Source organism: Dufourea novaeangliae, unplaced genomic scaffold, assembly GCF_001272555.1.
Source record: "Dufourea novaeangliae isolate 0120121106 unplaced genomic scaffold, ASM127255v1 scaffold60, whole genome shotgun sequence".
Lineage (NCBI taxonomy): Eukaryota > Metazoa > Arthropoda > Insecta > Hymenoptera > Halictidae > Dufourea > Dufourea novaeangliae.
Genome location: NW_015373935.1, coordinates 165,788 through 181,138, shown reverse-complemented (window position 1 = coordinate 181,138; position 15,351 = coordinate 165,788). Strand labels below are relative to the sequence as shown.

At 45.3% G+C, this 15,351-nt stretch overlaps 1 protein-coding gene across 1 annotated transcript in view; it reads left to right on the top strand.

The window, feature by feature from the left end:
• Positions 1 to 12,382, top strand: part of LOC107185292 (protein ovo) — a 28,390-nt gene extending 16,008 nt beyond the window's left edge. Inside the window, exons 2-10 of the mRNA XM_015572949.1 lie at positions 4,287 to 4,711; positions 5,464 to 5,944; positions 6,411 to 6,963; positions 7,695 to 7,972; positions 8,335 to 8,564; positions 9,145 to 9,282; positions 9,950 to 10,249; positions 10,912 to 11,070; positions 11,516 to 12,382. Coding sequence (XP_015428435.1) covers positions 4,287 to 4,711; positions 5,464 to 5,944; positions 6,411 to 6,963; positions 7,695 to 7,972; positions 8,335 to 8,564; positions 9,145 to 9,282; positions 9,950 to 10,249; positions 10,912 to 11,070; positions 11,516 to 11,641 — 2,690 coding nt within the window. The 3' untranslated portion in view covers positions 11,642 to 12,382. The remainder of the gene's footprint in view (positions 1 to 4,286; positions 4,712 to 5,463; positions 5,945 to 6,410; positions 6,964 to 7,694; positions 7,973 to 8,334; positions 8,565 to 9,144; positions 9,283 to 9,949; positions 10,250 to 10,911; positions 11,071 to 11,515) is intronic.
• The last annotated feature ends 2,969 nt before the right edge of the window (positions 12,383 to 15,351 follow it).

Below are 15,351 nucleotides of genomic sequence, written 5' to 3'. Positions count from 1 at the left end.
CTCAGTCTCGCGATAACGCGACTCGGTTGAACGAGACCGGTATACAGCTAAACCGCTCGAAAGCTCGAGGACCCGGAGACTCGAGTCTCAGTGGGGAGCAACAGCTCGTTTCTGCCGCCAGCGGTGGACTCGAAGTACCGGTTCTCACTTCTTTTTCTCGCTCTCCCGCGGCCTCCCTTTCTTCTTCTTCTCCTCTGTAAAGAGAGAGAGAAAGAAGTAACGAGAGATGATGTGAGAAAGACGGAGAAAGAAGAACGAGTCGTGGGACAAAGAGGGACTTCCTTCGACGAAGAAAGAAGAAACGAAGCGAGGCGAAGCAATTGAAAAGGGGGATAGACGAAGAAGGAGGATCGGTACACCGGTCACGAAGCTCGACGTTCGGTATTTATAGCGCGGCCCCGTCGGACCTGTTTCCGAGGGATTCGGTCGGAGAATCTCACGTACCGGTCGATTCTTTTGCTTGCCCCGAAGGTTGCTCAACCGCGAACCGGGGAACCGCCGACGCCATTTTGGTTCCTCTCCTCCGTCGCCGCTCTGTTACCTTCGGGGGCCCCCGTCGTCCGTGTGTGACGCAACCGCTTGCGTAAACGACGACAAAGCGTTAGAAGCGTTTCTCGAAAACCAGTGAGCCCATACACGAATCTAATCGTGGAAGGCCTGGGTCGTTTCAGGGCCGAGACGCTTTCGCGAACGCTGCCTGAGACGCTACGCGACAGGAACACGCGCTCAGTGAAAATGGCTGTACGTAGCCAGACACACTTTATTTTATTTTTAAAGTCATAAATCGTTCAAAATTTGTGCGTTTTGTTAACGAAGGTTGCCGGTCGTGTTTCAAATTATACTGCAATATTAAATATTACGCCAAAATTTTGTAACTCTGGGCAGGAGGGGGGAGGGCAAAATCCAATTTTTTTTCTTGTAGAGTGGGGAAAAAGCCACTTTGTCCCCATGGGATTAATGCTGTTGGTCGTGTTTCAAATTATACTGCAATATTAAATATTACGCAAAAATTTTGTAACTCTTAAAAGGGATGGGGGCAGGGCAAAATCTAATTTTTTTCTTGTAGAGTGGGGCAAAAGCCATTTTTTGCGTCCAGTCCCCCATGACTACGCTCATGGGAATAACGTTGTTAGTCGTGTCGCATTTATCCAGGAATCACTGTACTAACCAAATTACCACGTGCATACATTGACGAGGAAATTATTTACCGAATTAACGCTTTTACTGTCACATATAAACGACATAGAAAACTCTAGGGGGCCGAGCACGTGCTCGCAAAAACAGCTCGGCGTTGTGTGTGTCCTCGGCTGGGCCGGTTTCCTGGTTTCCGCTCGAACGGGCTCCGACACGGTGTCCTCGTGCTCCATTCGCGAAAGCGCCTCGACAGTCGGTGTCAAAGTCAAGAGAACGCAACTGAGCGGTTCCAGAGAGATTGCGTGTAATTGCTCGGCCTTGAGGGGGGGCGGTCTTCTCGTCGTCTCGTTCGCGTCGCACCGGTTCGCTGGAAACGCGATTGTACCGCGAATTATACACACGGGGCTCGTTCTCCGTCGAGGGATATTCTATTTGCGTCGAGAGATGACCTTTGCGCGTGATTGCAGCCTATTGAAAGAAAGTTGCAGGCAGCGAGAGCAACTTTTTTCGAATTATTGTGTAACCTTTGTGTCGTGAAATGTTTTATTGCTTTATATAATTTTTTTGTTTATTTTAATACTGGAACTACCGACGATGAACGTATATTTATTTCCGTCAGATTTGTATCATGCAAACCTTTTAAATATATTCAAACTCTTGAATTAACCGATTTCTTCAATTTTATATTATAATGAAATTACTGGAATATCTGAGAAAATGGTAACATTTTAATCATCGTTACAATATTCTACTAACCAGTCGTTTTGACTGCTTTGGTAGTTCTATGTCGTTCTGTGCGTTCACTGTGAGTGAGCCCAGTACACTTTATTTCAGTTTACCGAATCGGTCGGTGCTTTGACTTCTTAATGCTTTCGAGATTAAACGTTCCTGTTGCTTATGTAAGAGTCACCATTCCATCCTTTACAACCGAATGAAAGTCCACAGGCATCCGGAAACCGTTGGAGGAAGTATCACAGATAATAAAATCCGATGCACGGAATCACAAAAATTGGTGTCAGTTCCATTCATTCGGAACAGTAGTATCGGAAGGTATTACGTCAGACCGAAGTGACGCAAGGTTCTCGATGACGAAACGAAATCTATCGTCGATGAAAAATGACCGCACCGGTTTCGTTCGAAACGTGTATACACCTGAATACATACAGTGAGAGTCAAAAGTGAGTATACACTTTGAAAATATAAAATTCGTGCATATTTATTTCTCTCAATTTACAATCGAATATTTTGCACAGATGCTGCAGTGGGAGAACTGATTGAAAGTATTTTCCAGCAAACAATTTTTAACTATCTTTGTTGTATATTTAGGGTTACGATCTCACTGCAAGACCCCTTGAATGGACTTGGTTTTGAAAACATTTAAATATTCCAAATTAAAAAGACCAATTGCAATTTTTTCAAAATTTTTCTAACACATCATCTAGTATACTAATCCTTCACAAAGAAACTCAAGTCACATGGTCCAATGTTGAAAGAGGTATTCTGTTTACAAAGGGTGTACGAATACTTTTTTTTACCCACTGTACTTAGTTTTGACTCTCACTGTATACTGTCCCCCATTTTATGATCGGCCGCGATAAAACGATCACCAACGAGAAAACGTAATGGTTCCCCCGTTTTCGAAACGAATCGAGAAAGCAAGTAATTGAACCGGGGCCTCGGAGGATTGCAAAACATCGAGAATCGTGGTATGCCCTTCACCACCTACGGGGAGCCGGTCACGCGGTTTTGTCGAGCGGATTTTAATGGCGGGTTACATTGTACGCGGGGGATATACATGTATCGTTTGGAGGACGAATTACGAGGCGCGACGCGTGAAGGACGCGCGGAAAGAGCGTGGTGGCCATACGGTACCCACGAACCCTCTCAAGGTTGCTCGTAAATTCAGGGTACCACAAGCGGCCCCCACGGATGCCCATATTATAACCGTTCCGCTCATTACGTATTCCAGACCCGTCGAACACCGAAGTTTCGTCGCAGTCGTGGGCTGACGGACTATATTATTTGCGAGTCTGAATCTCCTTACGAGCCTCGAGTTCGCGTGGGACACACGTTGATGGTCGTTTGTTTTTGTTTCGTGACATTTGTACATCTTTGCAATGAGTACCATCCTCTCTGGTGCTTTCTCTGGGGAATATTTACGATACCACCCTGGAAGAAAGGATGATGGAATCAGTTTCGATTACTCGATAGTACATGTATATTGTTTAAATTCGTCCCTGAAGAGATTACGTTGTTTTATACGTGAAAATGTGTTTCGCATAAAAACGTCTGGAAAATCGTAAACGAACATTTTTTTCAGTTTGGGACAAAGTTACCCCCAACTTACGGTACACTGAATTGGTTCAGTGATAGTGAACGATAAACTGCAATTTCTGAGAATCCCAGAGTTAAATGCACGGATTTTATTTGTTTCCACACTGATTTTATTCGACACGTTCACCAACGGCAGAGCCGATTTCGGCTGACTTTCCGTTCACGCCGACGGTATTATGTTACATTTGAATTCGTATTCCGTGTCGATCACCGGGGACTTACGCGGCGTGAACGCGAATAATTCTCTGTGTTTGGTCACCGGTGACTGGTGCGACGGTGAATGCGTTAACTTAATTTCCCTACTGTTTCAAAAAGACCAAAAAATGAATATAAATGGGATGAATATAATGTGGATAAAATTATTATTCGAATAATTTTGCCATTAATCCTCGAAGCACGATGATTGGGTAATTTTGACTCGACAGCTTCCGATAACTAATTTAAATTAGTATATTGTTTATATTAATTCAACTAAAAAAGGGCTAATTCACAAAGAAATATGATTAAAAATACATTGGGAGGAATGATGGACGAGGGTCAAAACGGACCCACGCCATTAAAACTGTCCGCCTTTCAAGGGTTAATTAACCCTCAGACACCACACTAACGCGGATTTGCATCAACGAAACGTTTCTTCATCTATAACATTCTATTCGGCTAGACATAACGCAGATAGAATATGACGCCTTGAAGACGCCTATTTTACGGCTATTTTAGGTCTGAGGCGCCTTTAAGCCGTCTTCAAGGCGTCATGGTACTTGATGATCATTATTATCATTATTATTACTAAACAAGAAAAACATGTTCTGTTGCCACAGATCGCGAGAAAACGGACGACGATCGCGCGACAACCCCGGAGTCGTTACGCAGCACAAGCCCAGCCTCGTCGCCGCCCCCGCAGTGGCAGTCGAGCGTCACGCCCAGCAACACACCCCCGAGACGATTTATCTCGAGCATCCTCGGCGGCGACGTGCCGTACGGTAGCAGGGGTCACGTGTTGACAAGGGCGGAACGTAAAGAGTACAGCAGCCCGCCGATCGCGCCCTCGTCCAGCGATGCTTCTTCGCAATTTCTCGCGAAATCGGAGAAGCTGGTGCTGCCGAGACCGACCACCCCGCCAAAGACACCGCGAGTCGAGCCCCCCACCAGGGTCTCGGTCATCCAGAGGGTTCCGCCGCAGAGCCAATCAACGTCCAGGCGAGAGGACAAGGTTGAGGTGCCGCAGACTCAGGAACCGGAACAGGTAACCCTTGTTTTTCTTTTTTTTTTTCTTTTTTTTTTTCAAGGGTATTACGTGAAGTTCACCTGGGTCCTCGATCGATAATTGGGGTGTCCTTCGAACGCACTCTCGTCGAATCTTTAGGTTGTAAATGTAAACTGATGGATTGATATAATTGACAGCAATAACTGATAGATTATATCACTTTTATATTACTTTTTAAATGGAATCACCCTTTTTGAAACACGTACTATGATAGTCCGCACGTTGCGCAGAAGAATGAAGTCATCAACCGGCCAATAGAAACAACACGTGTGCCCAATATTTTAGGGTTGTATTAGAGAAGGTGGACCCAGGGGGATATAACCAATCGAACTTTCATACCCTTCGCTGGACTTCTGCGCTCATCAACACATCATTAGCATACCCAGTAAATTTTCAAACGTGTCTTCAAGTTCGACGATCAACAATCGCTTTCCACGCCCAACCCTCAGCCACTAGATTCCCCAATACCTAATCGAGGATAACCATAAACAATCCTAGACTAGGGCATTCCGCGAATTCTCAAAGAATACCAGCAAACCCGTCGCGTCGTCCTTCGACAAAAGCGGTTAGCGGAGTAAAACCAGCGTCTGTGCAGCCTGGACTTTCCCGTTCCGTACTTTTCCCTCTCGACACGCCGAGCTGAATTTCATGAATATGAATCGGCAACCGTTGGTGTTAATCGGACGACGAAAGGGGGATACAAACTAACATTGTCTTGTTTCTTTTGCCAGGAGCAGCCTATCGACTACGCGGTGCCGAAGAGAAAGGAGGAGGACGAGGAACGAGGCCGCGAGGGCGCGAAGGTCTCCCGTACAATAGGCAATTCGATCGCTAGGCCTTTGCTGGCGATGAGACTCTCCGGTCCTCAGGTGGTCCACGCGGCCGCTGGCCACGGTAGATCGTCGAGTTCCGGCAACAACGGCGGTTCTGGGTCCAGCGGTGGTTCCGGTGGTTCCGGGAACACTTCGTCGACGAATTCAGGCGGTAGCGGCGGCTACTGTGGCGGAGGAGGCGCGGTCACGGGGGGCAGCGGGGGCGGCGGAGCCGTGGGTGGAGGCGCCGGCGGCGGTGGAATGAATCCAGGCGGGAACGGAGGACGTGGGAACTATGGACCGAGCTCGCCGCCCACCGGCTCGTTGCCACCCTTCTACGAATCCCTCAAGGGCGGCAACAATCTCGCCAATTTCGCCAATCAGTACAACAGCACGCAAGGTGAGAGATTTCACGGGATTCCGGGACGAGGTTTTTTTCATTTTCTCGCTTTAAGGGGATATGCTACTGTGACGGCTATACAGGGTGTCTCGCCCGATTTTGACATATTGATTTTCTCGCTATTGTTACTCGTAGCTAAAAATGTTTCAGCGGAGGCTTGAATGGTATCGAGTGGAGCATATTCTGATGTTATTAGTTTTTTCGTGAGTGGACGCGTGAAGGTTATATAAAGGTCAACTTTGTTTTTGAATACATCAATCGATGCAACTGGACATTCGTTATAAAAAAAGTACTAACCTATGTATGTCGAAAAGTTAGTAGTTCAGGAGATATTCCAATTTAAATGATTCTAAAATACCATTACTTTCCATATCCCCGTGATTCACTATTTTCATCTTTTTTATTTTTCCGTCCACATCCTCATGATCGTACGCTAACAAAGCATAACGAATCATCGTCGTTTCAGGAAACGGCTACCTGACCCCGTCGCCGACGGTCGGTATGGAATGCGACACCGGTCAACAGGACGTGAATTCCCAGCACTCGCAGTACAACGCCCAAGAAGGGAAACAGTACTCCCTTCTGCAGAACGTGTGCGCCACCTATGGTCTGACGTTGAAAGAGGAAGAGGATCTGTCCCCGTACAAGATCCAACCGAACGATCTATTGTCGGGACAATACGGCGCCTACGACATGACCGACACCGGTATGATGGTGGACATGGTGACTGGAGCAGTGGTGGATCCTCTTCAGTTCACCGCCACATTGACCTTCAGCTCGCCCTCCGATCACACAGCGTTGCTCGAGAGTCTCAGCGACGCGGCGGATCTGTTTCTGCCGAGGTTACCAGCCGAGGACGGCGGTAACGATCTGCTCGAGGAATCGTTGCACTCGCCTGCCTCGGCCGGAAGCGGAATCGGCCAGGACGCAGCCGGTCAGATGACCACTCCAGTCGAACCGAGCGTCGATCCTTTCCCAGAGCACAGCATGGCCCTGACCAGGGGTTTCGATACCACGAGGTGAGCGCTCGAATCGAGCTGCTCTCGATGTTCACACGCGATACGCTCCTACTCGTACGTTACTTGTCCGATATTGCTATTGAGTTCAGTTTTGCTGACAGGTTGAAAGATTGACGGGTTGGTCTTTGAAAAATCTTTCAATTACGCAAGAAATCGTGCTTGGCTACATTTTTTTTTTCTGCCGGTAGGCTGTAACCTGAGAAGTTTACCAGGAATTCGATTTGCGTGTGGTATTAAGAGGTTTTATTATCTAAGTCTCGAATAGTTCATTATGTGGCTCGTATAGAAATATCTGTTGCCATATACTTTGGTAAGAGCTTCTGAAATGTAGGGAAAAGTAAAATATTTGAAAAAATAGATATATTTCAGTGTTTACTTATGTATATAATGTACACTATAGGTTCCCAATGTGGGCGCTACCGCCCATTAGTGAGCACTATTTTATTTGCTTTATTTTCAATCTAACTATTTAAGATATAAAGATTACACGACTACACCTAGAAATTTCGATACTCGATGCAGTCTTCAAACACATTTCATACCTTCTAACTCTTTTTGCAACATAATTCTTAACGTTAGTAAATGCTAAAGCTACATTTAATGGTCAGTTGGTGAGGTATCGTATCATTTTTTGTAGACCGCTAGCATCGGACGGTTTCGTTTGAGAATCGAGCGATCGCCCCCAGTTTTGTTTATTGCTGTGCCTAATATCATTACGAATGTTTGTTCAGGCACTACACGGCAGCTCCTCAACATTTCAGCACCTCTAAACTGGGCCTGAGCTACACGACCGAGTCGGGCTATCAGTCGGTCGGTAAGGAACGTCCGGAGCTCGGACTCCACATCAACCAGAATCACCAGCACCAGCCGGAGCCGCAGCTGCAGCAGCTCCAGATACAGGTGCAGCTGCAGCAACAACAGCAACAGCAGCAACAGACCACCGCCGCTTCACCCCATCAGCAACAACACCAGGGGTTGCTCAGTCCGGGATTGAGCTTCACTGGTAGCGGTTAGTACCTATTCATTGTGATATATCTTGGTACCTGCGTTTCAAACTATTTCACAGAATTCCAACGAACAATTTTACTAGCGTTCAGATATTTATAGATCACCTGTAGTTATTAAAACAATCGAGAGATCAAAGAATTTCAACTTGTAGAATTTTCAATCTTACCGTATCGAGGAATATGAAGGATTAGCATAATGATATAGTCTGTTGCCGCGAGAGAAAGTGAAAAACACTTCCTTATGTCTAACTAAAATGCAGTATTCCCTGCTTATCGCGTTGTAATCTGGAAAGACCTATCCCAATAATTCAATACTACACGGTTTTGAATATGTCTTGAAACGATCGATAATATTTATTGTCAGGTCTGGAACTAGATTCAGGTAGCAGCGTAGGCGGAAGCCTGCCGAGTCCGGGTGCAGCTAGCTGTTCGTTGGACGCAGCCTCGAGCAGCACGTCGCCATCTTGCGCGCTGATGGAACACGCGCCGAGCCCAGCCGGGACAGTGTCGTCCGCTTCGGTAAATTCCGTCCAACAAACCGGACCGGTCGGCGAACCACCACTGACGCAACGGGTCGGTGTACTACAGCAAAGGGTAAGCACCCGAGATTGATCCAGGCAAAGGCATACTTTTTCTCGACAACCAAGGTCGCAGATGACCATTTCGAATCTATATGGCACTGTTGTCCCCACGTTTCTGAATAAAATATCTATATTCGCATTATATTCTTATTCTTCAAGTCTCTCTATTCGTCTATGTCATTCTAGTTGATCTTCATAAATTCTGTCTCGACAGTCGTTTCTTTATTAACGTTCCAACTGGACGAATATTACTAAAAAATACTTACTAATTTTACAATGGAGTTTGTGTGCTACTTACTTTCTGAAATTATTAATATATGAGTTCTTCTTTGGTCATCTTTTTGCTTTGTAAAACGTAACTGTACGAAACGTTTGGGAAACGATAACATTGCCACATGGACGTTTAAAAGTCTCGATGAATCAGAGGTGTTCCGTTGAACCGAATGAAACTCAATAAAAATTGAGTCACGCGACGTAGCCTATGCAATGCCAATCAAATTGAGTGCTTCATCCAAGTAGAACCAATCGAACCGAAGCAGCCAGTCTCCGACGGAAACCAGAAGTATTTACGGTTTTGTTTTCTTCCGTTTCAGCTCGGGCTTCCCGGTGACTGTCAGCTGGAGTTCGTTAACGGCGGTCACGGGATCAAGAATCCGTTGGCGATCGAGGGTCAGAGACAGGCGGCGGCTACCCGCGAGGAAGAGAGGGCAGCCCGACCTCCGCCTGGCAAGGTAAACGTCATTCTGTAACGCCTTTCCTCACCGTTTATTCTCAGTTTTATTAACTCCACGCGCGATTAGTATGCCTGGCACTTTTAGATTTAGAGCATTGAACACACCTAGATTCGAGTCACCGATTAGAGAACGATTAACATTCAGCGGGGGAACTATAACCAAGCACTTTTTCCCGGTTGTGTGTATCCTCGCAGCTTCAACGCGAACTTTAACATTTAATATCCATCAAGTTTCAAAACACTGATACTCATGAGTAGAGTTTCCAAATAAAACACATACCTCATAAAAGTTTATTAAATACTTTTGTATACTAAGGTTTAAACAATCATAAGGGAAACGCGTGGGTGGTCATACCTGGGTCCATTTGGCGCCCTACTCATCTATCATCTGAAATTTTGAATGTATTTCTCCGAAACATCGCAAAAGTGACAAGGAAACATTTTGCCAAAGCTTTCGAACAACTAGATAAATAATAGATCCAGGGACCGTGGATTAAAATCCTTACTTCCAATTTAGGGAAGTTCAGAACACAAAGACCTCTTAATCTTCCTACGAATACTTCACTATTATTTTCCCCCGTTATTTAAGTTTACTCCATTCATAGAATGATTGTCTTTCAAACGATCAGACAAATATGGTAAACACGTTTATGTCGATGTTTCAGGACGACGATCCGAACCGTTTCACGTGTCGCGTCTGCAGCAAAAACTTCAGCCTGCAACGGCTCCTGAACCGACACATGAAATGCCACAGCGACGTGAAGCGTTACCTGTGCACGTTCTGCGGCAAAGGTTTCAACGACACGTTCGACTTGAAGAGGCATACCAGGACGCACACGGGCGTGCGACCGTACAAGTGCAACCTCTGCGAGAAGAGCTTCACGCAGAGATGCTCCCTGGAAAGTCATTGCCTTAAAGTTCACGGTGTTCAGCACCAGTATGCCTACAAGGAGCGGCGTACAAAGGTAAACATCCAACAAATAAAGAATAGATATAATCCTTCTGTACACTGTACGTGTGCTCGGTGGCCACGGCGGTTCCCCCATCGTCTACATTATTTTTTTAAAATGCTTAGTTGATACACTGTATTAAAAATAACTTTGTCGGGAGAATTATCATTTCGGGAAGTGCGTAGTCATTGCATTTACACGGAATAGCACCAGGGAAATTGGAATGCAAGCAGTTAACCGCTCAAGGCCACACCCAGAGCCACACTCCCACCATACTTACCAGTTATCCCCACCACACCTTCGCCCAAGTACCAGAGCTACAGAAACTCGTTTGTTCCCCATTTTGCTCCAGTACTAGAAGTCATGGTCGTAAAGAAGGAATCATACCAGATGTGATGCACAGTTAGAAAAACAACCTTGAGTGGTCAATAGTAACGTTCTGATTATTCAATCAAGAAATATCCTGAAAGACAGTTTTGTGACGGAACTTTATCGTTTATCGTGCCGTTTGGAATTTGTACCCTAGACTTATCAGGGGAAAGAAAGGGGATTCAGGTGGTGACGAAACTAGAAACACTTTGTGGACATTGAGTAATTCTTTGCGGTTCCTACGTCACGATTTTATGGGTTTCACGTAATGGAAGTTTGACCTAATGTTGGTGTTTCGTGTTTTGCAGGTTTACGTATGCGAGGAGTGCGGTCACACGACGCAGGAGCCAGAGGTTCACTACCTCCACTTGAAGGACAAGCATCCGTACAGCCCGGCGTTGCTAAAGTTCTACGATAAGCGACACTTCAAGTTCACAAACAGCAATTTCGCCAACATGTTGCTCCAGGTGCGCACGTAGACCCGCGACTAAAGTAAAACTCGAGCATGACGGTTTAGCACTACGCGTGTCGTATTTACGCGTGATCTCGCTTACGTTCGATGCGAAGAGATTCGTTAGGACCCGTTCGTTCGATTATCTCTCATAAATTCGTGTCGAGAATGTTAACGGGGTTAGGAATCGAAGGGGGTAGGGGTGGTTTCGGGAAAGGGGTACGTTCGATCGAAGGAACGAACGCCGAGAAATACGAGAACGGAGTACTTACATACTTTCGTTGCGAGGTGTATACCGGAACCGAGAAAAATTCGGCTAAAAAAAGTATATCGAGACGATGACACACACGAGCCAGAGAAAACGGTCCGATAGTCGAACAAAAAAAAAAAAAAAAAAAAAAAAAACAAAAGAATACCAGATGCAAGAACACGAAATTGTTCTTGGTCGTGTAACTCTTCAGGGTGGCCTGTTGCGACCGGACACACGGAATACGGAGAGCTGCGTAAAGTCTGCCTCGAAAAGCCTCGAAGCGCCCCTTCGACGAGCCACGACGATGTTGCATTTGGGTCGGGCTACCAGCTCCTGATGAACAGACCACACGTGGGGGCCAAACGGAGCTAGATGACGGAGGACGAGGCGGAGAAGGAGGCTTCTAGGTGGCGTTGATTTCGGCCACTCGACCGGATCGCCGTCGGACGGATCCCGGAATAAACGCGTCGCGCGAAAAGTACCTGCAGGTGGGGCTGCCCTTCAACGGTGACACACACGAGATGGCATCGTGGCCCGATGACGATCGGGGGGATATTCACCGAGAAATTCAGAGCGGAATTCGTTGACAGCCGCGAGACGATTCGGGGGCTGGATCTTTGGGGAACCTTGGAACACCCACGGGGCACAGGGAAACACGGCCCTCGTGTACACGGCGGTTTCCTTGATGTCAAGAAACGCGGTCATTTCTCGCGTTACTTCTTACCGATTCTAGGTATATATGTATATGTACGTGTATGTGTATAGAAGCTATGCTATTTAGGTTACTAAACGGAAATTATCTGACAGGGCAGCCGGACGATATTCGGTGGTTTCGAATCCTACACGCGACCCCATGCTGTATAATAATACTCTGAATTTCGTAGATAGTTTTGTCTTCGAAGTTTTGTATCTTCTGTACACCAAGATACGGTGCTGCGCGTAATATTACTGGACGAAACATGGCTCAATTTGTACGACAAACTTTTACGGGGCTGTATTGTCTTCTGAAAACATTTGTCTGTGGTTTTAGAGACATATGTATACGTATAGTCAACAAAAGTTCTGTATGAGTTACCTGCACCCATTCGAGATCAAATTACGTCATGTGCTATCCAGTAGCACAGAGAAACATACAGTTACCATCTTCGTAGAGGCCAGTAATGTTGCGTGTAGACACATTTATAGTACAGAAAGTACGACACTTTGAGTACGATTATCTCAAACGTCCTTGAATTGTAAATATCCTTAACGTTTACAGTAAGGACCAACCGCGTGCAAACTTTCGACGGGCCCGGGGCAAACCGGATGTCGTTCGAGCCCCCTTGTCAGCCGCGAACAAGTATACACCCGAAGACTCGGATCGAACGTTTCAGGAATGACGACCGCACCATTCTCGTGGTCGAGGTGGTTCCTCGCCCGAGAAATGGAGGAACGATTTTTCTTATTTTTTTTTCAAGCGACAAATGGCAAGTTACGTTGCTTTCCGACTCGGAGGGTGAGAGAGAATTACGCAAATGGAGCGTTCGACGTCCTTTAGGTTAGGCGACGTCGGACGCTCTGCCGAACCTGTTACCCCGAGACCAATCAGATACAAAACGTTGTATCACAGTATATTTAAGTATAACCTTATAAAGCTATACCTATACTGTGGTTGTATGTTTATACTCCATCGATAGGAAACGCCCTACGGTCTCGAGGTAGCCATGTTCGTTTTTTTTTTGTTGTTTCTTTCCGTCGACCGTTGTGTTCCTCGTTGACTGACGCGTTCGAGGAACACGCCGCCAGCGATGATTCTTTTCTATAATTAAATAGATGCCTATCGGTACGCACCTTGGGAAATCTGTGATATGATAAAAGACACACACGTTTATAACTCGCTCCTCCGCGCACGAGATTTCGCTTTTTTGCACACGTTGGTTCTTTCATGGGGGTACGCACCGATAATGGTGGGGAGTGAGAGATTACACGACACACACGACACACACGCATATACTTTCTCACACGGTGCTTTTCTGCCGTTTTAGACACGATTCGAATCCTTTTTTTCTTATTTTTGTTAACTGAATCGTTCGCCGATGAATATCACATTTCTGTCGTTCTGTCACGAGTGAACGAAAGACGCCGGAACTAACCTCCTTCCGACTTCCGGTTAGTAGAATACGATTATGGAACTTATTTTTAGTAATCAGAAGGTAGAAGAGATTGGTGGCTTTTGTTCAGTCGTGCTGGCGCAGAGGACTATGTTCGTCTGTGTACAGTCTGGATGATTCTTCTTGAAATTCCGTTCAGTTCTAAAATTTCCAACGAAACAATATGCAAGGTGATCCAAAGCTAGTGTGAAAAAAAAGTAGATAGTTTATTTGGAAGGTCATTCCGAGCAAAATGTACATCCATGATCCATAGATCACATTTCATAACTATACTATCTTAAAAAAAAGCTCTCGAATGACCTTTATGGAATTGATCCAAAACAAAACAATATATTATTTATTTAGAATTCAGTTGCGTACTAAGCACGGAAATTGTATTATTTAAACTTCAGACACTGGATCACTCGTACGAAGTTCAACTACTCGAGTATTGGATTCGAATGATTCTTAAACGGTTGCGTCAAAGCACACTCGCCACGAATCACCTTGTATTTGTCGATGTAAGAATAAAATATCCAATATCATCCCGACAAAGATTCGAACATCGATACCAAAAGTTTCACAGAAACCGAAAATTCTAAACCGAAGAGCAACGTTGATCGAACGTCGTGACTACTCGTTTATAGCAGACGTTCGAAAACTCAGATAACACATGACGCCTTGAAGACGGCTTAAAGGCGCCTTAGACCTGAAATAGCCGTAAAATGGGCGTCTTCGAGGCGTCATGTGTAGCTCAATATAGCAGAAAAAATGGGGAGCCGTGCACCAATGTACACACAGACACACAAAATGGGGTTTCGTGCAATTCTACGGTGGTAGGGCATATTTTTTAGTTCGGGGACGACACGTGGGTGTGGACGCACGTGGAGGGGGTACTCGGTTCAGACCCTCGTCACGGCGACGAAACGGCCTTCAGGGCCGTCCACAGGGAGCGAGGTACTCGCGACATTTCGCGAGCGTATAAGCAAAAATCCCGGTAATATAGGTAGCGATAGCAAGGATAGAATGGTAGCAAGCCGAATTACAGTCCGCGAAACGGGTATATGTACTTGTAAGGGGCGAATCGGGTGCTGAGTGTGTGAAGTGTGCACGATCGACGATTAATGATTCATGTGAATCGATGATACAAGAACGAACCAGACCTGTGTCGATGAAGAGACAGGGAACGGGATATCTTTCGACGTGGTTAGAAATTCTTGTATATCGAAGGCGTTTCGAAAATTCGTAGGAATATTGAAAGTCCAAATAGAATAAGTCTCCGTGAAATATATGAACGGATCTCGACCGTCGGCGAACCGTCTGAAAGTGTATATTTCGAGCCTTTTGTCCGAATAACGCTAAGCTCGCGATCGAATGTACATAGTTAATTCTTCGTAGGTAGATGTGTAGAATTTGTGTTATTTTGTATAACGTCGAAATCGTTTACTACTACGGGTTTCCGACCACGCGACGGAACCAACGGCAAAGCGCGTTCGTCCGGCGAAATAAATCGGGTGAAATGTTTTTGTACATAGTATATAAAAAGTGTTAGTCGGGTTGCACGAGATAAAACAGAGTCTTAACCTGCGATTGTATCAGTACCTTTCTTTTTTTTTTTTTTTTTTTTTTATGTTCTTGTCTTTCTTTCTATCTTCTATATTTTATTTTATTTTCGTATCGATAACGTATACCGAAACTTGTATAGTAATCGCGCGAGAGATCGGATTTTATCTACGCGTATTTCCCCTTGGCAATACTCAAGGACAATGGTACTTCTCGTCGCAATCTGTTCGTCGTCATGGATAATATTTTATTTACTAATATTATTATATTATTATATTATATATATATATATATATATTATATATTCTTATGATTTCTATCATGATATCTTATTTAATTTACGTCCAGTATTGTC